This window comes from Cololabis saira, chromosome 2 (assembly GCF_033807715.1).
Source record: "Cololabis saira isolate AMF1-May2022 chromosome 2, fColSai1.1, whole genome shotgun sequence".
Lineage (NCBI taxonomy): Eukaryota > Metazoa > Chordata > Actinopteri > Beloniformes > Belonidae > Cololabis > Cololabis saira.
The window spans coordinates 1,523,744-1,547,178 of record NC_084588.1 but is presented as its reverse complement, the minus strand read 5'-3'; the positions used below and the strand labels follow the sequence as shown (position 1 = coordinate 1,547,178).

The window sequence follows — 23,435 nt, the reverse complement described above, 5'->3', positions numbered from 1 at the left end:
CGGTGGCAGGGCACCGGGGGTGGATGAGATTCGCCCTGAGTACCTCAAGTCTCTGGATGTCGTAGGGCTGTCTTGGTTGACACGCCTCTGCGACATCGCATGGAGGAAGGGGACAGTACCGCTGGAGTGGCAAACCGGGGTGGTGGTCCCTCTGTTTAAAAAGGGGGACCGGAGAGTGTGTTCCAACTACAGGGGGATCACACTTCTCAGCCTCCCCAGGAAAGTCTACTCCAGGGTACTGGAGAGGAGATTACGGCCGATAGTCGAACCTCGGATTCAGGAGGAACAATGCGGTTTTCGTCCCGGTCGTGGAACACTGGACCAGCTCTATACCCTCCGCAGGGTGCTCGAGGGTTCGTGGGAATTTGCCTAACCAGTCTACATGTGTTTTGTGGATCTGGAGAAGGCATTTGACCGTGTCCCTCGTGCCATTCTGTGGGGGGTGCTGAGTGAGTATGGAGTCCGGGGCCCTCTATTAAGGGCTGTCCGGTCTCTGTATGATCGAAGCAGGAGTCTGGTTCGCATTGCCAGCAGTAAGTCAGACTTGTTCCCAGTGCATGTTGGACTCCGGCATCGCTGCCCTTTGTCACCGGTCCTGTTCATAATTTTTATGGACAGGATTTCTAGGCACAGCCAGGGGCCGGAGGGGATCCGGTTTGGGGACCTCAGGATTTCATCTCTGCTTTTTGCAGATGATGTTGTCCTGTTGGCTTCGTCAGACCGGGACCTCCAGCATGTGCTGGGGCGGTTTGCGGCCGAGTGCGACGCGGCAGGGATGAGAATCAGCACCTCCAAGACCAAGGCCATGGTTCTCCATCGGAAAAGGGTGGCATGCCTTCTCCGGGTGGGTGGAGAAGTCCTGCCTCAGGTGGAGGGAGTTCAAGTATCTCGGGATCTTGTTCACGAGTGAGGGAACAATGGAGCGTGAGATTGACAGACGGATCGGTGCAGCGTCCGCAGTTATGCGGTCGATGTACCGGACCGTCGTGGTGAAGAGGGAGCTGAGTCGAAAGGCGAAGCTCTCGATTTACCGGTCAATCTACGCCCCTACCCTCACCTATGGTCATGAACTTTGGGTAGTGACCGAAAGGACAAGATCGCGGATACAAGCGGCCGAGATGAGTTTCCTCCGCAGGGTGGCTGGACGCTCCCTTAGAGATAGGGTGAGGAGTTCGGTCACCCGGGAGGAGCTCGGAGTCGAGCCGCTGCTCCTTCACATTGAGAGGAGTCAGCTGAGGTGGCTTGGGCATCTGTACCGGATGCCTCCTGGACGCCTCCCTAGGGAGGTGTTCCAGGCATGTCCCACCGGGAGGAGACCCCGGGGAAGACCCAGGACACGCTGGAGAGACTATGTCTCTCGGCTGGCCTGGGAACGCCTCGGACTCCCCCCGGAAGAGCTGGAGGAAGTGTCTGGGGTGAGGGAAGTCTGGGCATCCCTGCTGAGGCTGCTGCCCCCGCGACCCGGGAACGGATGAAGCGGGAGAAGATGAGTGAGTGAGATGATGAGTATATAATTTTATATATATATATATATATAATTTTATACAATTTTAACTAAAAGCTCAGGACCAAAAGGTCTCAGAAAATTAGAATATTGTGATAAAGTTCTTTATTTTCTGTAATGCAATTAAACTATTTTAATATTGCTGATTATGGCTTAAAGTTTAAGATTAAGATTCCCAGAATATTCAAATTTTTTGAGATAGGATATATGAGTTTTCTTAAGTGACAGGAAGACTGAGTGGCAGAAAGACTGAGTGGCAGCGTAAACTTTCAGTTTGAGCAACTAGTAAAACATCCAAAATGGGAAAGAGTTGTTGTGGGATCGACTGTACTCATAGATTTAGCAAGAAATCGGAGTTATCGTTTTACAGACTGCTGAAAAATAAGCTTAAGAGAGACAAATGGATCGCTGCAATTCACAGAAACAACTGGATTCCAGACACCGAAACGTGGATTTGTGGTTCCCATTTTGTATCAGGTAATGTTGGATTTTTGGGTAGCTAACGTTAAACAGTCAAATCATAAAGTTCGGTGTCCTCATCACTTTAATTTCACCAACAAATCCTGCCTTGAAGTCGGACCAAGCGTCAAGACTTTTGTAAGCCTTCAAGCTTTGCTTCGTGTATTTACCGGTGTAGAAATTAAATATATAAATATAAGGAAACTGGATTCGTGGCCAAACATTAAGTCCATGGACCACTGGTTCTTGGTAACTGTACCGAATATTAATGTCCATGGACCACTGGTTCTTGGTAACTGTACCAAATATTAATGTTCATGGACCACTGGTTCTTGGTAACTGTACCAAATATTAATGTCCATGAACCACTGGTTCTTGGTAACTGTACCAAATATTAATGTCCATGGACCACTGGTTCTTGGTAACTGTACCAAATACTAATGTCCATGGATCACTGGTTCTTGGGGTAACTGTACCAAATACTAATGTCCATGGACCACTGGTTCTTGGTAACTGTACCAAATATTAATGTTCATGGACCACTGGTTCTTGGTAACTGTACCAAATATTAATGTCCATGGACCACTGGTTCTTGGTAACTGTACCAAATACTAATGTCCATGGACCACTGGTTCTTGGGGTAACTGTACCAAATATTAATGTCCATCGACCACTGGTTCATGGGGAAACTGTACGGGTCACTGTCAAGTCCAACTGACGCTAATTTAAGCCCATAATCAGCTGTTATCCCGTCTTCTCCACTAGTTGCAGCTGTTTTTGCTGATGTTTTACCACTCAGTGCAGTAAGGTGGCTGGTCCAGTGGGGGAGTGATGTCAATGCAGACCATCTATTCTCCGTAGTTCTGTATTTGGCACATCTGTCCCCGCAGCCTGAGGGTAGAGGGTCCATGCTGGGGGTGGGATGGGTTCTTGAGGATGGGGGAGGCTCTGTGAACTCTGTGCTTGTTGTAGATGCTCTGCTGGGAGGACAGTGGAGTAAGTAAGGGAATCCTGGAGAAGTCTGCGGTTCAGAGCAGTACTGATGCCGTGCCACGCAGTGATGCAGCCGCTCAGGACGCTCTCAAGTGTGCAGCTGTAGAAGCTGCTGAGGATCCAAAAAAGGTACCAAACTTCTGTACCTCTGTACTGTAGACAAAACCTTCAGACTCAGAGACAGTTTCTTCCTCCAAGCTGTTGCTCTGATGAACTCTCACCACTCATAGAGTCTCAGAGTAATCAACACTGAAATTCCATGTCTTGTCTGACCTGACTTGGCCAAATAAACATGATTCTGATTCTGATTCTTCAGCCTCTTCAGAAAGTTCAGCTGTTTTTGAGGTGTGATGACCGGCTGAACTGTGGTCAGTGTCCAGGTGAAGTCCTCACTGATGTCCACATGTCCCCCACATGTCCCCCACATGTCCCCCTCTCCCCCTCTCCCCCTCCAGCCTCTGGTGAATACTGGCCCATGAGGTTTCCCCTTATGGTCCAGGTTTCTTCCCCCTTATGATCCAGGTCCTGGTCCAGGTTTCTACCCCCTTATGATCCAGGTCCTGGTCCAGGTTTCTACCCCCTTATGATCCAGGTCCTGGTCCAGGTTTCTACCCCCTTATGATCCAGGTCCTGGTCCAGGTTTCTTCCCCCTTATGATCCAGGTCCTGGTCCAGGTTTCTACCCCCTTATGATCCAGGTCCTGGTCCAGGTTTCTACCCCCTTATGATCCAGGTCCTGGTCCAGGTTTCTACCCCCTTATGATCCAGGTCCTGGTCCAGGTTTCTTCCCTCCTAAAGGGGAGTTTTTCCTTGCCCCTGTTTAAGTAATAATTGCTCGGGGGTTTATGTTCTGGGTCTCTGGAAAGATCCTAGAGACAACTTCTGTTGTAATAGACGCTATACAAATAAAATTGAATTGAAATGGAATTGAATGTATACTAAATACTGGACTTTTCCCCCGGCCACCAGTGTTGTACCGGTAGGAGGTCTGGTGTGGTTGCTGTAAAAAATAATGAATAACATGTAGGAAGGAGACGGAGTACTTGTGATATCTCTAAAAACTTTTGGAATGATGTTGTATCTTGTTTTTTTGATGCTGCTAAATCTACATACTCTCTTAGCCCTAAAGATGCTATTTGCTTTTATGTTAACTCAGAAGATTATGCTCTTGAATACCTGATAAACTTAGTTATCCTATATGCAAAGATTTTTATTCACAAAAACAAATTCGCAAAATCACTACCTAAGATTGCTCCTTTTCTCCTGGAACGTAACTCTTTGCTTAAATCTCGGATTTTGTTAAATAACAAAAAAAAAAGTAATTCCTTACTGAGCCAATATGAAAAGTTTTTTTTCCTGAAACCCCTGTTTGATTTATTTATTTATTTATTGTACTCTCGATTTATGTATTATTTAGTTATTTATTTTTATTTCTTCTTAAACCATCTCTTGTAATGACTTACTTTTATTTAATATATATAACTACCCCTGATGTAATTGATATACTTTTATGTACTGTCAACAATGTGCTGTTTGTTACTGTATACCTGTAGTTTTGTATATTTCAATAATAAAAAAAGCCAAATGGAGAAATTGTAAACTCTACTTCCGCGGTTTTATTAACGATTTTAAGAGTAAAAGAGTAGAAAACAAAAATGCAAGTAAAATAAGTCTAGACATTGCTCGTTATTTGTTATTCTAATTTAATAATTCCTCTCCTTTTCTATGCTCCATTATGTGAATTTAAATGCTTAATTTATTTTGTTATTCATATTCACCTTTTAATTCTTAGAGCACCTTGTTTTTTTTTGTTGTTTTTTTTTCATATTCCTTACATACAAGAATCCCCTTATTTATTTTCCTTTCTTTTCATATTGCATTTAAATTGATATTTGTCCATTATCCTTTTTGAGAGTTTGTATATTTTCAATAAAGTTTTGTTTAAAAAAAAAAGGGGGACGCAGTGCTGGCCACTCGCCACAAGATGTCGCTAGTGCAACTTTGACCGTTACCGTAAACCCCCGAAGAAGACGCTCCGCTGCCGGTCGTTACTGCGCGGGCTGTGTCCAGAGAGCTGACGGTGTGTATAGGTGTGTATAGGTGTGTATAGGTGTGTATAGGTTCTATTATCAGTTATATGTTAGTGTTCAGAGCTGATAGTTCATGTTCCAGACCAGATATCAGCACCGCTCAAGGTGACAAAACTTTCTTATGATTTTTGAAAAGATCCATGTCTGTAGATGATATTCTGGTATGATAACCTTCCTGAGTGGCAGCTGGATCAGAGTTATCAGCAGTACTCGAGTTGTAAAAAGAATCAGGGGGGATGGAGGATTTGATCATATGGGGACAGATAATTTGTGCTGATTACAAATAATATAATATATTACAAATAATAGCAGTGACCAAAACACCTGCAGAAATACTGCAGGAATGACATAGCAGCAGTTAAATGCAGCCTTCTGTAAGCTTTAAATATCCACTGGGCTTACATCAAATACATCAAAACACAACAATAAAAAACACTTTTCTGAACTTATCAATATGACTCTGTCCTTCACAGGATAAGTAACATGGATCACTGCAAAAACTCACAATCTTAACAAGAATATTTGTCTTATTTCTAGTTAAAATGTCTCATTTTGTAAAAAAAATCTCATTACGTTTAAAACAAGACTCATCACTGGAAAAAACAACAATTTTCACCTGTTTCAAGTAGATTTTCACTTGAAATAAGTAGAAAAATCTGCCAGTGGAACAAGATTTTTTTGCTTGTAATAAGAAGATAAATCTTGTTCTACTGGCAGATTTTTCTACTTATTTCAAGTGAAAATTTACTTAAAACAGGTGAAAATGGTCAAATAAGTTATTTTTCTGGTGTTATTTTTCTGGTGATGACTCTAAATGTTGAAATAGCAGTAAAACCACATTCATTGATGAAATGACATAAGGGATGGAAAGGAGGGATGGCAGTTTTACAGGGGGGATGATTTGGACCGTTTTTATTTCAGGGGGGGATGATTTGGACCGTTTTTATTTCAGGGGGGGATGATTTGGACCGTTTTTATTTCAGGGGGGGCATGCCATCCCCCCTCATCCCCCCTCAACTCCAGTACTGGCTGTAGATGATATTCTGGTATTATAACCTTCCTGAGTGGCAGCTGGGTCACAGTTATCAGCTCATGAAGTTCAGAAAATTACATTTTAGATGCTGCTGCATATCCTGGTTTAGACTCATGTACAGGAAATCTGTCAATGTTTCACTATATTGTCTTTGGTATAATTTTAGGCATTCATTCAAGCTAAGATGTAAATCTTTCTGACCAACATAGAGGTCACTGCAGCTCTTTAAACTATAAACAACACACATTTTTACACCATTTTCGCCTAAATGATATACTATCTTTTATCCCTGTGTCATCTAGGAACAACAGAGACACAAAATACAAAAACTGGAATACTCACAGGACCATAAGGATTCAGGAAATGTATCACATCTTAGCTTGAATGAATGCTTTAAAGGTCCCCTTTAAAATGATACCAAAGACAATATAGTGAAACATTGACAGATATCCTACATGAGTCTAAACCAGGATATGCAGCAGCATCTAAAATGTAATTTTCTGAACTTCATGAGCTGATAACTCTGATCCAGCTGCCACTCAGGAAGGTTATCATACCAAAATATCATCTATAGACATGGATATTTAAAAAAATTATAAGCAAGTTTGGTCACCTTGAGTGGTACTGACCAGTGAAATGTTGGCCCCTGGACTATGAAGGTGTGTGTGTGTCCAGGTCCAGGCGGAGGACACATGGAGGGGACGGTGTCCTGCAGGGACGGGACGGTGTCCTGCAGGGACGGGACGGTGTCCTGCAGGGACGGGACGGTGTCCTGCAGGGACGGGACGGTGTCCTGCAGGGACGGGACGGTGTCCTGCAGGGAGCAGCTGGTCCAGGCGTGGACGTGTCTTACGGAGGACTCTGTCCCGGCTCCCAGCAGCGTCTACGTGGCCTCCGTGCTGTTGTCCTGCCTGAGCGGGGACGTCCCGCCCGGGGACGCCGGGGATGCCTGGGAGCTGACGTGTCTCAGTCTGAGTCTGCTGGACAACGTCAGCAACCGTCTCCTGTCTCCCAGTCTGTCCACCCACGCGCAGCTGGGCTGGACGGAGACGCTGAGGCTGCTGCTGGAGGACATGGACGTCATGTCCCCGCTGGTAACGGAAACACTCGCTCATGTCCACAGCTCCGTCCTGCAGGTGTCTCTGTCCCTAATACAACTGTCCTGCAGGTGTCTCTGTCCTAATACAACTGTCCTGCAGGTGTCTCTGTCCTAATCCAACTGTCCTGCAGGTGTCTCTGTCCCTAATCCAACTGTCCTGCAGGTGTCTCTGTCCCTAATACAACTGTCCTGCAGGTGTCTCTGTCCCTAATACAACTGTCCTGCAGGTGTCTCTGTCCTAATACAACTGTCCTGCAGGTGTCTCTGTCCTAATACAACTGTCCTGCAGGTGTCTCTGTCCTAATACAACTGTCCTGCAGGTGTCTCTGTCCTAATACAACTGTCCTGCAGGTGTCTCTGTCCCTAATCCAACTGTCCTGCAGGTGTCTCTGTCCCTAATCCAACTGTCCTGCAGGTGTCTCTGTTCTAATACAACTGTCCTGCAGGTGTCTCTGTCCTAATACAACTGTCCTGCAGGTGTCTCTGTCCTAATACAACTGTCCTGCAGGTGTCTCTGTCCTAATACAACTGTCCTGCAGGTGTCTCTGTCCTAATACAACTGTCCTGCAGGTGTCTCTGTCCTAATACAACTGTCCTGCAGGTGTCTCTGTCCTAATACAACTGTCCTGCAGGTGTCTCTGTTCTAATCCAACTGTCCTGCAGGTGTCTCTGTTCTAATCCAACTGTCCTGCAGGTGTCTCTGTTCTAATCCAACTGTCCTGCAGGTGTCTCTGTCCCTAATACAACTGTCCTGCAGGTGTCTCTGTCCCTAATACAACTGTCCTGCAGGTGTCTCTGTTCTAATACAACTGTCCTGCAGGTGTCTCTGTCCTAATACAACTGTCCTGCAGGTGTCTCTGTTCTAATCCAACTGTCCTGCAGGTGTCTCTGTCCTAATACAACTGTCCTGCAGGTGTCTCTGTCCCTAATACAACTGTCCTGCAGGTGTCTCTGTCCCTAATACAACTGTCCTGCAGGTGTCTCTGTCCCTAATACAACTGTCCTGCAGGTGTCTCTGTCCCTAATACAACTGTCCTGCAGGTGTCTCTGTTCTAATCCAACTGTCCTGCAGGTGTCTTTGTCCTAATCCAACTGTCCTGCAGGTGTCTCTGTTCTAATACAACTGTCCTGCAGGTGTCTCTGTCCTAATCCAACTGTCCTGCAGGTGTCTCTGTTCTAATACAACTGTCCTGCAGGTGTCTCTGTCCCTAATCCAACTGTCCTGCAGGTGTCTCTGTCCCTAATCCAACTGTCCTGCAGGTGTCTCTGTCCCTAATCCAACTGTCCTGCAGGTGTCTCTGTCCCTAATCCAACTGTCCTGCAGGTGTCTCTGTTCCGAGTCGAGGACCTGGTCACCTCCCACCTGGCGGCCAAGACCGCGTCCACCTGGGTTTTCCTCCAGCTCGTCCAGTGTGTGAGTACAAACACAAACCTCCACAAACCTCCACAAACCTCCACAAACCTCTACAAACCTCCACAAACCTCCACAAACCCCCACAAACCCCCACAAACCTCTACAAACCTCCACAAACCTCCACAAACCTCTACAAACCTCCACAAACCTCCACAAACCTCCACAAACCTCCACAAACCCCCACAAACCCCCACAAACCTCTACAAACCCCCACAAACCTCCACAAACCTCCACAAACCTCCAGAAACCTCTACAAACCCCCACAAACCTCCACAAACCCCCACAAACCTCCACAAACCTCTACAAACCTCCACAAACCCCCACAAACCCCCACAAACCTCCACAAACCTCCACAAACCTCCACAAACCCCCACAAACCCCCACAAACCTCCACAAACCCCCACAAACCTCCACAAACCTCTACAAACCCCCACAAACCTCTACAAACCTCTACAAACCCCAACAAACCTCCACAAACCTCCCCACCAGGGGGGGCTGCAGCCCCACCTATAGCTCTACGTTGGTTTAAATCATATCTATCTGACAGGTTCCAGTTTGTTCATGTACATGAGGTTTCTTCAGAACAGTGAAGGGTCTGTTATGGTGTTCCGCAGGGTTCAGTGCTAGGGCCAATCTTGTTCAGTTTATACATGCAGCCATTGGGAAGTATAATCCAGAATCACGGCATACACTTTCATTGTTATGCTGATGATACGCAGCTCTACTTGTCTATGAAGCCGGATGAAACAGAACCGTTAGTTAAACTTCAGGCATGTCTTAGGGACATCAAGGACTGGATGTCCGGAAATTCTTGCTTCTAAATTCAGATAAAACAGAGGTTATCATTCTTGGTCCAGAGCATCTTAGGAAGGGATTAGATGGTGTTGCGATGGCTTCCAGTGCAACTGTGAGAAACCTTGGTGTTGTTTTCGATCAGGATTTGTCGTTTAAACCATATGTTAATCAGGTTTGTAAAATAGCGTTTTTCCATCTCCGTAATATTGCAAAGATTAGGAAAATCCTCTCGCAGAGTGATGCAGAAAAACTAGTTCATGCGTTTGTATCTTCTAGACTGGATTACTGTAATGTGTTGTTAGCAGGATGTCCAAGTAATTTGCTGAATAGGCTCCAGCTGATCCAGAATGCAGCAGCACGAGTGCTGACAGGAATCAGCAGGAGAGACCACGTCTCTCCAGTGTTAGCGTCGCTCCATTGGCTACCTGTAAAATTCAGAATTCAATTTAAAATGTTATTACTTGCGTATAAAGCCCAAAACGGCTTAGCTCCGCAGTATTTACAAGACCTGATAGTGCCTTATGTTCCTGGCAGAGCTCTCCGCTCCCAGGGTGCAGGTTTACTCATAGTTCCTAGAGTATCTAAATGTAGATTTGGAGGGCGGGCGTTCTGCTATCAGGCACCATTACTTTGGAACCAACTTCCAATCTGGGTTAAGGAGGCTGACACCACCTCCACTTTTAAAACTAAACTTAAAACATTTCTGTTTAGTAAAGCCTATAGTTAGTGTTTAGTAAACCTCTAGCTGGTGTTGGTAAATCTCTAGGTAGTGTAAACTCTAGTGTGTTAGAGTCGCTCCTGTAGTTTTTTGTGCTGGCCCCCCTTTTCTTTTCTCTTTTTTCTCTTTTGTACATGGTGCAGCATCCTCTGCCGGTGGTGAAGAGTATCTCTGAATGCACAACACCGGAACCTGCAGTGTGGGAGTGAGAGGGGCAGGGTAACGGCCCGGTCAGGCGGGGGAGAGATTTGTCCGTCAAGACTCCTCTCCCTGGCCCTGCCCCTTCTCAAACTTTCCCCGACCCTGCACCTAACCTGGGGCTTGCTGATTGGGCCGGAGCTTCGGGAGCTGCGGGCTGGCCTGCGGTCCCCACCCCCGGTCCTCCCGTTGCTGCTTCCACCTGCCTGCTGTCCCCACCCTCGGTCATCCCGTTGCTACTTCCACCTGCCTGCGGTCCCCACCCCCGGTCATCCCGTTGCTGCTTCCACCTGCCTGCTGTCCCCACCCTCGGTCATCCCGTTGCTACTTCCACCTGCCTGCGGTCCCCACCCCCGGTCATCCCGTTGCTGCTTCCACCTGCCTGCGGTCCACACCCCCGGTCATCCCGTTGCTGCTTCCACCTGCCTGCGGTCCCCACCCCCGGTCATCCCGTTGCTGCTTCCACCTGCCTGCGGTCCCCACCCCCGGGCATCCAGTTGCTGCTTCCACCTGCCTGCAGTCCCTCCCTCCCCCTCTCGTCTTCCCGTTGCTGCTTCCACCTGCCTGCTGTCCCCACCCCCGGTCATCCGGTTGCTACTTCCACCTGCCTGCTGTCCCCACCCCCGGTCATCCCGTTGCTGCTTCCACCTGCCTGCGTTCCCTCCCTCTCCCTCTGGTCATCCCGCTGCTGCTTCCACATGCCTGCTGTGTGCTGCTGACGTCCCCGACCCCCCCAGTCTGGCCTTCGGCAGGAGGGTCCCCTCTTATGATCCAGGTCCTGGTTTCTACCCCCCTTATGATCCAGGTCCTGGTCCAGGTTTCTACCCCTCTTATGATCCAGGTCCTGGTCCAGGTTTCTACCCCTCTTATGATCCAGGTCCTGGTCCAGGTTTCTACCTCCCTTATGATCCAGGTCCTGGTCCAGGTTTCTTCCTCCTAAAGGGGAGTTTTTCTTGCCACTGTTTGGCTTAAGGCTTTTCTCCCACTAGGGGAGTTTTTACCTGCCATTGTTTATGTAATAATTGCTCGGGGGTTTATGTTCATGTTTATGTTCATGTTTATGTTCATGTTCATGTTCTGGGTCTCCTGAAAGCGTCTAGAGACAACTTTTGTTGTATTAGACGCTATACAAATAAAATTGAATTGAGTTTAATTGAATAGACTGGATAGATTTGTGTTAAAGTGTTCCTGTATCAGGTCTAAGCAGACACGCAGGGAACGAAGGCTCTAGTGGTTCATGGGATATTTTTAGGGACACAGCAGTTGAGACTAAGCTGACTTTGAGCTGCAGGTTAAACCACAGGCACTAATCACAGGGAAATAAAGTTTTGAAGGTCACATGACTTTCTTGCGTCACACAAGTGTCTAAAGTTGACCTATGGTTAAAGTGGCTCGTGCCGTGTGTGTTTCCTATGTGTCCTCAGGAGAAGCTTAGTCCCGTCTGGCAGAGGACGTGTGTCCAGGCGTTTCACAGCTCCCCTCCTGCTGCTCACCTAGACACCTGTCTCTGGACACTGACTGACGTCCTCAAAAGACTTCTGAAAGGGGGTCATCAGGGTAAATCCTTGTCTGTTGGTTTTGGGGGGGTGTTTCAACAGAGAGCCAACATTGTCTTACTTGTTGTTTTGCATCACTTTGTTTGAGTTCTCTTTCTGAAAGCATTTATTTTGACCCGTCAGAACTCCTCAGGAGACTTTTGGCAGCATTTGACTGCAGTGTAGGAGCTTTATTTGTTCGGTTGCTTCCTGGAGAGACGGAGGAACTGATGCGGTGTTGGGAACAGCGCTGGGGGACAACGTTCTGCCTCCTGCTGGACCTGCTGGAGGTTCTGACTGCATCCAGCTTGATGTGTGGAGGGGGAACCGGCCTGACGAGTCACACAATAACCCAAACACACTCGTCAGCCCTCCTGACCGCTGTCAGCTGCTCCTCCAAGTACTTTGTGAAAAAGCGGACCCTGCTGCTTCTCAAGAGGGCTGTGTGTCAGAGGGCTGGAGAGGAATGGTCTTTGGATCGGGCGCCGTCCACCAGACCGGACTCGGACATGCGTGAGCTGGCTCGGTGTGTATTGAAAGCAGTGGATCAGAACTGGTTACAGAGTGTTCCAGTAGGGGCTGCTGCTTTCTTTGGAGGGGCCCGGCCTCCCCGGGAAGGTTTCTTTGGAGGGGCCCGGCCCCCCCGGGAAGGTTCGGGTCAGAGAGCAGATGGAGTGATGCTGAGAGCCGTCAGCCTCTTCCTCCTCAAGTCCATTGATCTTCACATCCAAACAGAAGGTGAGAATAGCAATGACACACACACACACACACACACACACACACACACACACACACACACACACACACACACACACACACACACACACACACACACACACACACACACACACACACACACACACACACACACACACACACACAGGTAGGGTTTTAACCCTTGTATTGTCTTTGGGTCAAAATGACCCAATTCTTCTATCCTTCTTTCCTCCTACCATGCTCTCTCCTTCCTTCTTCCTTTCCTCTTTTCCTCCTTTTTTACCCTCCTTTACTCCTTTTTCTTCCTACCTCCCTTTCGTCATTCGTTCCTTTATTACCTTCTTTGCTTTTCCTTCCTTCCCTCCCTTCCTTCTTTCCTTATTTTCTCCATTCCTTCCTTCTTCCCTCCCTTCTTTCTTTCTTTCCTTTTCTCCATTCTTTCCTTCCTTTCTCCCTTCCTACCATCCTTTCTCCCTTCCTTACTCCCTTTCCTACCCCCTTTTCCTTCCTTCCATATTTCCTCCCTTCCATCTTTTCTTCCTCCCTTACTCCCTTTCCTACTTCCTTCCTTCTTTCCTCCTTTCTCCCTTCCTTCCATCTTTTCTCCCTTCCTTACTCCCTTTCCTACTTCCTCCCTTCCTTCCATATTTCCTTCCTTCCATCTTTTCTCCCTTCCTTACTCCCTTTCCTTCTTCCTTCCTTCTTTCCTTCTTTTCTCCTTTCTTCCTTACTTCCTTCTTTCCTTCCTTCCTTCTTTTCTCCCTTCACCCTCCCTTGACCCAAAGACAGCACAAGGGTTAATTCTGAGTATGAAACCATTAGAACTTTTCCTTGGCGCCACATTGATGTGTATGTTCTTACTCTGTCAAACATGTTGGAAATAACTGGCTGTTGCTAATTTAGCAAAGAACATTTCTTCATTTCTTGTCGGAAATGTCCTAAAGTGATTATTGTGTGAGACACTAGTTTGGTGGTCCATGGACGTGTAGGTGTATGAACACAGTTCCCTGCCCAATGAGAGCTGCATCCTGCAGAGCGTTCCTTGCTGCAGCTACGGAAACCACTCTTGAGAATTCCGTGCTGGTGTCTTATTGTTTTTTTTTGCTACAAAACCACTTTGATGGTGCCTTCCTACAATACAACAAGATGGTTGCCTGGTAACACATCCCACACAACCTTAAAATATGCATCATCACGTGCTTACATGTGCTCCCTTGAAAGAGCTGCGGGATGCTTTCCCTGCCTGAGTTACAGTTTACCAGGATCTTGTAGAAAACCAAAAGTCCCTTTCCATTGGCCTCACCAAACTCCTCACAGGAATCTTTGCTAGGGCAACCACGAAGGCTGCAGTCCACTTGTCCCAGCGGTTCCTGTCAGCTGTTCCTCCGCCTCAACAACGCGGCCCATTCACACTTGAGATGTGGCTGAATCTCAGCCTGAGGTGACGGTTAAAAACCTTTGCAGCAGGTTCTTCTGCCAGTCGCACACAGTACTCCAGTTGTAAAAAAAAATTAGGGGGGATGGTGGATTTGATCATATGGGGACAGGTCATTTGTGCTGATTACAAATAATGTATTACAAATAATAGCAGTGACCAAAACAGCTGCAGAAATACTGCAGGAATGACATAGCAGCAGTTAAATGCAGCCTTCTGTAAGCTTTAAATATCCACTGGGCTTACATCAAATACATCAAAACACAACAATAAAAAACACTTTTCTGAACTTATCAATATGACTCTGTCCTTCACAGGATAAGTAACATGGATCACTGCAAAAACTCAAAATAAGAATATTTTACCTATTTCTAGTTAAAATGTCTCATTTTAGTAAAAAAAAATTCTTATTACACTTAAAACAAGACTCATCACTGGAAAAAAAACCAAACATTTTCACCTGTTTCAATTAGATTTTCACTTGAAATAAGCAGAACAATACGGAGCCTGTAAGAACTGAAGTGAAGAAAAAAAAGTAACTTCGTGGCCACGTTAAAGTTAATCGAGAGCACATTATGTGTCATCGTGAGCACAATTTATTAAAGCGTGGGTACGATTAACAAAGCGTGCGCACATTTTGGAAAATTCCAAAATCTCTCCGACCCCGTCCACACGTAGCCGGATATCTGCGGGTATCTGCTAAACCGGAGATATTTTCCTACGTTTTGACCTGTCATCCACACGAAAACGCAAATAAACGAAGGTTTAAAAAAACTCCGGGCAAAGTGAAGATTTTTGAAAACTCCGTTTATGTAGATGCGTGTAGACACACACAACCGGAGTTTTGCGTTTTCGAACGTCACATTATGCTCCAAAACAACAACAAATCTGCTCTGACGTGCGCCTTTTGTTTACTACAGAACTACAGATGATCCAGCATCTGTTCTCCAAGCTATTTATTAAATAAATGGTCTCTGGTCTTGACCACCACTTACTGCGTTACACCGACACAGAGGCTACGCCGTAGGGTACGCGGCGACGCGCATCCTACGGCGTAGGGCCCGCGGAGCCGCCGCGGAGCCCGCTGAGCCGCCGCGGGCACCTCCACTTGGAGGTGCAGCTTCCCCGCGAGCCGCAGATGATCTACAGGTTTGGAATGCTTATGAATGTGGTCCGAAACGCAGATCTTCGATTATGTGTGGAAGGGTTTTTTTTTTTAAAAACGATGTAATGTGGATGCAATTTTTTTTATAAACGGAGGGGGGAAATATTTGTTTTTAAAAATACCCGGCTACGTGTGGACGGGGTCTCCCAATCCGACGGCCGGGCTGCCCCATGCTGGACCCCGGGGGGGGGGGGGGCGTTCCCCTGCTTCAACACACCGGATTCAGATGAATGTATCACCAGCAGCTTGTGATCAAGACTGTTGTAACGAAACCTTCATGTGAATCTGTGTTTCCCTGCGTGTTGAAGCAGGGAAACATCTGAAACGTGCCAGACACGGACCCTCAGGGCCCTGAGATGAGCAGCCCCGCCCGACAGGACTGATTGTCACCTGATCAGATCACGGTTTAATGATATTTGATTGTCAGTATTGCTGTGTTCAAGTGATTAATTTGGTTGATGGGTTAAAACTCCAATAATATTACCACTGTGTTTTCACAGCTCAGTGTTTGGCAATCATCTCCTGCAGCGCAGTGATTTCCCTTTATTTCATCTAACTGTGTGTTTGTTTGTTTGTTTCTTTCAGAACAGATTTGTTTAGTTTTTTTCAAGATTGGGAAAATCTCTCTTGTGTGCACGTTTTATCAACTCGTGAGCACGTTATATTAACTTGTGCGCACAATTTAATTAAACGTGCACACGAGTTAATAGAACGTGCACACGAGTTAATTAAATGTGCTCACGTTTTATTAAAAATATATTGCATGATCCTTCACAGGCTCCGTAGAAAAATCTGCCAATGGAACAAGATTTTTTTGCTTGTAATGAAAAGATAAATCTTGTCCCAAAAATTGTCAAATAAGTTATTTTTCTGGTGATGACTCTAAATGTTGAAATAGCAGTAAAACCACATTCATTGATGAAATGACATAAGGGATGGAAAGGAGGGATGGAAGTTTTACAGGGGGGGATGATTTGGACCGTTTTTATTTCAGGGGGGGGATGATTTGGACCGTTTTTATTTCAGGGATGATTTGGACCGTTTTTATTTCGGGGGGGTGATTTGGACCACTTTTATTTCATCCCCCCTCAACTCCAGTACTGGTCGCACTGATCCAGGGACGACTGTTGTTGCATTCCAATCCCCCAGCAGAGTGACGTGGCACTGTCCAGCAACACGCGGATGTCTCCAAGAAGGATGGATACGCTGTCATTTTGCACATCGGTGCAGATGACACACAGAGCACATCCCGCCCCGACGGTGCAGGGAAGCTACCCCGTCATCTACAGTCTATAATCAAGCTCACTCCAGCTCAGTGCTGTTAACGTCTGGCAGTCTGAGAATAGAACAAGGTCCAACTTTTCTCAAGAACAACCCGAGCGATGCATTCAGGTGAACCTGACGGTATCTAGGCCGTACCTCTTGATCGGGCTCCTTTCCCACCAGAGAGATGGTGTTCCATGGTCCATGAATCAGTTCTGATGGCTGACGGGTCAGAGGGATCTCCGGTAGCGGCCTGATGGGTCTGGGTTAGGGCTGGGCCATATGGCCTTTTATTAATATCTCCATATATTTTTAGGCCATGTCACGATACACAATATATATCTCCATATTTTGCCTTAGCCTTGAATTAACACTTTGATGCTACAATCACACCAGTATGATGATTCTATATGTCTACATAAAACATTCTTGTTCATACTGCATTAACATATGCTCGTTTTAAACTTTCATGCAAAAAGGGGGAATAAGTCAAATTTACCAAAACTGTATTTATTAAACAGTTACTAAGCAGTGAGTGGCACAAACATAAAAATTGTCATTTCAAAACAGAAAGTGCACGTTGCATCTCTCTGACTCCCCGTCTGTAGAACATCTGCTAAGTAATGTTCTGGTCCTGGTTTTACCTGGTTTTACCTGGTTTTACCTGGTTTTACCAGGTTTTACCAGGATGAGCTGCTCTGAGCAGGAGGCCCCTTAGAGCACCTTTATATTAAGACTCATTTAGGTGTAGGGACTCCAATGTTTCATCCTCTCCTCCTTTACTTTGCATCACTTTCACTTACTTTTAGAAATATGACGTCATATAGTCTTGTCTGACTTTGTTTCGATGATAGTGATTGATTTCTTCTTCCGGCTCTCAGCGAAGGCGGACGCTTTTTCTGCTCCTCTCCCTTATCAGCCTTCCCTGCAACTGCTTTTGTCTGTCTTGTCTTCAGAGCCTCTCATTTTCATCCCTCCGAAAACTCTACAATCATGGAATTGATTAACTGGTCCCTCAGCACAATTGACCAAATTTTTGCGACGGGGGTTAGGGAGCCCTCCTGTCCTGACGGGACTTTTTTTTGCTGGATACACAATGGATTCCTACAAAAATTGGAAGCCGTTGTGCCTCAAGATTATGTCCGTCGAGGACGTGGAAGACGCCTTCATAATTGGATTTATGATAGCAGGATTTCTTCTAATTGGAGTGGGGATTTTCCTGGCCTATCGACAATTGCGAAAGTCTGCGACAGCCGTCCTGGCCCTTCCTGACCTGCCCGACGTTACTGGAGGAATGAGCAAGGGGTTAAGCACTCAAACTTTAACGCTGGGAGAGCAAGGCCGCAAGCTAGTTGTGATTCTTGAACATAATCGTAGGCTAGCAGCGGTCTTTGAGCTCATTTGCAAGATGGAGAAGAACTTGGAGAGGCTGGAACCTCGGCTCGGCTGGAATTGATCACAAATTCGTCTGTTTGGAGTCGCATTGAGGTATCAGAGACTTAACGGCAGACTGAAAATTACTGGAGTCTGCCGGTCTTTCATACAATTGTTGATTCTACAATCTGACCTTAACAGGGCAGCTTGGCTCGCTGCTGGTGTCACAATCTCCCTGGTGGAATGTAAACAAGCGGCTCTGCCCCCACTTGCCCTCCCCTTTCAAAACTTCTGTGGACTGTTTACAGAACTGTACCGAGCCGTCTGATAACATCAAGGACAATGGCTGAGGAGCAGCTCTGGGGAGAAGTTTCACAGACTCACTGCACACACACACACACCTACTGATAACCACACCCCCCTCATCTTCAACGCCTTCCCTGGCTCCCCTCCTATCAGCCCCCCTGACACGGATGCCGAGTTCGAGCGCCACGGAGGCCGCGGCCCTCACTTGGATGAACTGTGCCGGGATCCCCCCCCCCCGACTTGCCCACCCCCAAATAACCACAAGCTATGATGTTGTTTTGTTGTGTGTATGTTGCTTTTCTGTGCTGAGGTGTTTTTTTGTACCTTGACACTAGGTATTAATACACAGTGTGAAGATGCCTTTTTTTTCCCTCCTCCTCCATCCCAGTGTCATACTTCCTCTAAAAATGGCGTCCGTATTAATGGTGCCATCGGTGTGAAACGGAGTCAAGTTCTCTCGTCTGATTTATGTCTGACTTGGCAATGACGTTTCTCAGCTCTGGAAGAGAAAGGCTCGGCTGCGCGGACGCGTGTTGCACTGAGCGGATAGTTGGAGCTGCATCAGCGCGGCATGGCTCACCTGTTGCGCCTAAAACCAGGCTTTAAGCCTGGATTACGGTTCAAGTCCTCGGCTCTCCGGAGAGCCGTGCCCGTCGTGTGAGGAGAAAACATCCCCTCCCGTCTTTACTAAACCGTCCCAGTTTGCTTTGACAAGTGGATGAGCTCACGGCGCCAACAGGCCGAGTTTGGGAAAGTTAGGTGGAACTGACCGGCGGTCCCAGACAGCAGCGCCGACACCAGCAGGACTGGAAAGGGAAGACACCAGACTCAACTGTGTGAGTGCTGGTTGCTTCAGCATTTCCTTTGATATGGCACCAGCAGGAGATGTCGTGCGGAGTTTCAAGCACCCTTCATTTTCTAGCGGGTGGTTTTTAAATGATGATATAAATTAGTTGTACTGCTACCTTTTTTGGCAAAACTTTTGCGACATATTTTGCACATCACCGTTGTTTGCTCAACATCTTCCTTCTTGAACCCAAACCACTGCCAGACGATGGATCTTGTGCTATTTTTCTTGGGAATTAATTCGTCCTCCTCCATTTTTTAGCATTAGCACCTGCTGCCGCTACCTTTCTGCTGGGCAAGGGCGCATGCAGTGCACGAACAACAGTACTGACAGTGACTGACGTATCTAACAGGGTGCGCTTGTTTTATGTCTCTGAGAAGGAAAGACGAGACGAGAGAGTGAGAAAAGCCTGTAATTTAATGCCCGCGACTAAAAGCGGCTATTCAGTCAATTTTCATTGCGCAAAAAAGAGCCATAAGAATAATCAGTAGAAAACAATATAGAGATGCAACAAATCCATTATTCCTTCAGTTAAAATTGTTGAAATTTCATGAATTAGTAGACTATAGTATTCTGCAAATTATGTTTTAAAGCTCATAAAAAAACTTGAACAGAGATTTTAAAAACCAAGATTCAGGACTAAATTGATGGAACGTTGTGTTTCTGTGAAAGGAATCAGTTTATGGAACAATCTGAATAAAGAAAACAAAGAATCCAAATCAAACATTACATTCAAAAGAACAATTAAAGCCTGTATGTTAAGTAAATATAATGAAATATATTAGTTAAGTTTGATTGACTTACCCATAGACGGCGGTAATTTTATTTTATTTTATTTTAAAAATTTTTTAATTTATGTTATTTGTGAATTTATTTCTTGAAAAAAGGGGCAGATTATATAAGATTCTTCTTCTTTCTGCTCCCTTTTCATTCACAATTTATGAGCATTTGTATTTGTATTGAATTGGTTGTTTTATTTTTTTGAATGAAATAATGAATAAAATGAAATGAAAAAGCAAATGCGTGACAATGTATACTAAAATATTCACGATGGTCATTTTGTACATGGCACAGAGTAGAAGCCGTTATACATGGAGTATACTGGATATATGGCCCAGCCCTAGTGTGAGGGATCTCCGGTAGAATCCGCTGCAGCGCTCTGTGCTGCAGCAGATCTGCAGAAACCTCTGTCTGCAGACACTCTTACGGTAGATCACACACGAGTGGAATTCCTGCACCGTCTTCTCTCCCCAGGAGCAGTCTGGAGACATCTGCAGTGTTTGTGGGACTTCCTGAAGCAGCGCAGCCCCGTCCTGACCGACGTGACGCACCGCTGCTCCTGGATCAGCCTAGTATTTGCAGATCAGGACGACGACCTGATGGAAGCGTCCCGTACATCTCTCTCCATCTTCCTCAGACTCAGGTCCAACAACACCTCACATGTGTGATGTCAGTCGTCATTAACTACGTTTACATGCAGTCAAAATTGGGGTTATTGCTAATATTCCGGTTACTGAAACATTGGGAATATTCAGTTTACATGGTAATTAATCATTCGGGATATCTGGATCACACAGTTTAACTTCCGGTCCGCCCCCCTATCCAATCAGAACCTTCCCAACCCGCAGACCTGTAGAGGAATTGGAGAAAGACCATCAAACGTGTTTTCCATGTAAACCTCAATTCGGAATTACTATTTCCATGTAAACTTGAAGGAAAATAGTTTAATTCTGAAATTATTTAATTCTGAATAATTATAAAAAACATCATGTAACCGTGTCCATTAATGCAGACACGGCTTCACTCCTGGTGACACAAACACAGAGCAGCGTTGGGCGTGAGCTGCTTTCAGACGGCGTGGAGCTGATACTAAACAGCCATTGGCTCGTCTGCGTTTGAGGGGCGGGGCTTACTGAAAGGTCAGTTGTTCCACCGTCGTCATCTTCTCACACCTGCTTTTCTCCTCCAGACGGCGGTCAGACCTGGATTCTCTCCGAGTGTCGGAGGCAGCTTGTGCATCAGGCTGCAACCCGCACTGCCACTTCCTACTCCTGCTGCAGAGCGTCTCCTTCGACCACAGCATCCTCCTGGACTTCCTCATGTCCAGCGAGACCTGCTTCCTGGAATACCTGGTGCTTTACCTCAAGTTCCTCAGAGAAGACCGGCAGGGCTTCGCTGCAGCGTGTGGAGGCTCGGCTGTCCGTCGCCCCTCCACCCAGCGGTCCGTCACCGCCTCCACCCAGCGGTCCGTCACCGCCTCCACCCAGCGGTCCGTCACCGCCTCCACCCAGCGGTCCGTCACCGCCTCCACCCAGCGGTCCGTCACCGCCTCCACCCAGCGGTCCGTCACCGCCTCCCACGTACCGTTACATGTGGATGAGCTAGACGGGGTCACGCTGAACTCCGGTGGACGTTCTGTGCCCTGTGAGCCACCAGCGGGAGGCTCCAGGTCAGCTGCAGGGCTCCGTCTTGTAGCGTATGATAGTTCTGAGGACTCTGAGTCCGAATCACCTCTGGATGTGAAACGGGAGGCTGATGGAACATTCCCATCCATCACACAGAAACCTCCATCGTCCCCAGCGTCGCTGAGTGATGCTGATGCCAACCCGGGACGAGGATCAGAGACCGTGTCACTGCCGTCCATCTCAACACACCAACCCACCGCCACCGTGTCCAGGCAGGAGACGTGTGAAGCGTTGGACAGAGCCGTCCTCTGTCTGTCCCAGCTTCGAGCCGTGTTGACCAGGCTGCAAACAAAGAAACTCTTCCCGTACAACCCCTCGTCCCTCATCAAGCTGCTGGGACAAGTAGAGAACTAGTACCAGAGCTCACAGGTTTGATCCTGTAGCTCCTGTCCTTTGGTGAACGTGTAAGGTTAAATAAAGGTTAGCCTGATGCATCTGTTCAACACTTCCCGTTTTGTCTGGGGGGCCCCATTGTCCTTTTAAAACTTTGAGCTTCTGTCCACCAGACATGGAAATTCTCAGTTCCTCTTTAACTAAAAATGTCATGATTTACCTTTTAACCCCGATGTCTGTTTCCTCCCACACAAACGATCAAGTATCTGTCTAAAAATCCTCAATAAAAAGCTGATGCAAAAGAGGAACTACCGAAGCATTTCGTCAGGAGAATCCATAGAGAGCCGTGTTGCTCGGCAAAGCTCCGACTATTGCTTCCCCTTCTGCAGAGGCGCATTTTAAAAATCATTTGCAACAGTCTTTGAGGTCTTCCTTCGTTACTAGTTGAGTTTAATGTTGATTTAAACCTAACAAACGTAGCCGAACATCTGAATCATCTTTGTCGCTCTGCTGCCTCTGTTTCAGTTGTTGTGCAGTTTTTACTACTTGTCAGGTTCATGGTTGATTACAGTATAGAGGGAATGCTCATGACGTCACAGATGCGACTTCACAGCGGGTTACAACCACTGAGTGTCAGAAAGACTGAGTGACAGAAAGACTGAGTGTCAGAAAGACTGAGTGGCAGCGTAAACTTTAAGTTTGAGCAAACTGGAAAACATCTCAAATGGGAAAGAGCTGTTGTGTTGTTCGACTGTACTCATAGATTTAGCAAGAAATCAGAGTTATCGTGAATGTCCTATGAATGTCCATGGACCACTGGTTCTTGGTAACTGTACCAAATATTAATGTCCATGGACCACTGGTTCTTGTGGTAACTGTACCAAATATTAATGTCCATGGACCACTGGTTCTTGGTAACTGTACCAAATATTAATGTCCATGGACCACTGGTTCTTGGTAACTGTACCAAATATTAATGTCCATGGACCACTGGTTCTTGGTAACTGTACCAAATATTAATGTCCATGGACCACTGGTTCTTGGTAACTGTACCAAATATTAATGTCCATGGACCACTGGTTCTTGGTAACTGTACCAAATATTAATGCCCATGGACCACTGGTTCTTGGTAATTGTACCAAATATTAATGTCCATGGACCACTGGTTCTTGTGGTAACTGTACCAAATATTAATGTCCATGGACCACTGGTTCTTGTGGTAACTGTACCAAATATTAATGTCCATGGACCACTGGTTCTTGTGGTAACTGTACCAAATATTAATGTCCATGGACCACTGGTTCTTGTGGTAACTGTATCAAATATTAATGTCCATGGACCACTCGTTCTTGGTAACTGTACCAAATATTAATGTCTATGGACCACTGGTTCTTGGTAACTGTACCAAATATTAATGTCCATGGACCACTGGTTCTTGGGGTAACTGTACAAAATATTAATGTCCATGGACCACTGGTTCTTGGGGTAACTGTACCAAATATTAATGTCCATGGACCACTGGTTCTTGGGGTAACTGTACCAAATATTAATGTCCATGGACCACTGGTTCTTGGTAACTGTACCAAATATTAATGTCCATGGACCACTGGTTCTTGGGGTAACTGTACAAAATATTAATGTCCATGGACCACTGGTTCTTGGGGTAACTGTACCAAATATTAATGTCCATGGA

General features: G+C 46.3%; 1 protein-coding gene across 1 annotated transcript; it reads left to right on the top strand.

Moving 5' to 3' along the window:
• The first annotated feature begins 5,013 nt into the window (after nt 1–5,013).
• lins1 (lines homolog 1) lies at nt 5,014–21,784 on the top strand. The gene is given in 7 exon segments (XM_061707751.1): nt 5,014–5,045; nt 6,754–7,172; nt 8,502–8,591; nt 11,727–11,859; nt 11,982–12,575; nt 20,199–20,367; nt 20,914–21,784. Coding segments are annotated over 6 exon segments (2,259 nt in total). The 5' UTR covers nt 5,014–5,045; nt 6,754–6,770.
• Nucleotides 21,785–23,435: the final 1,651 nt, after the last annotated feature.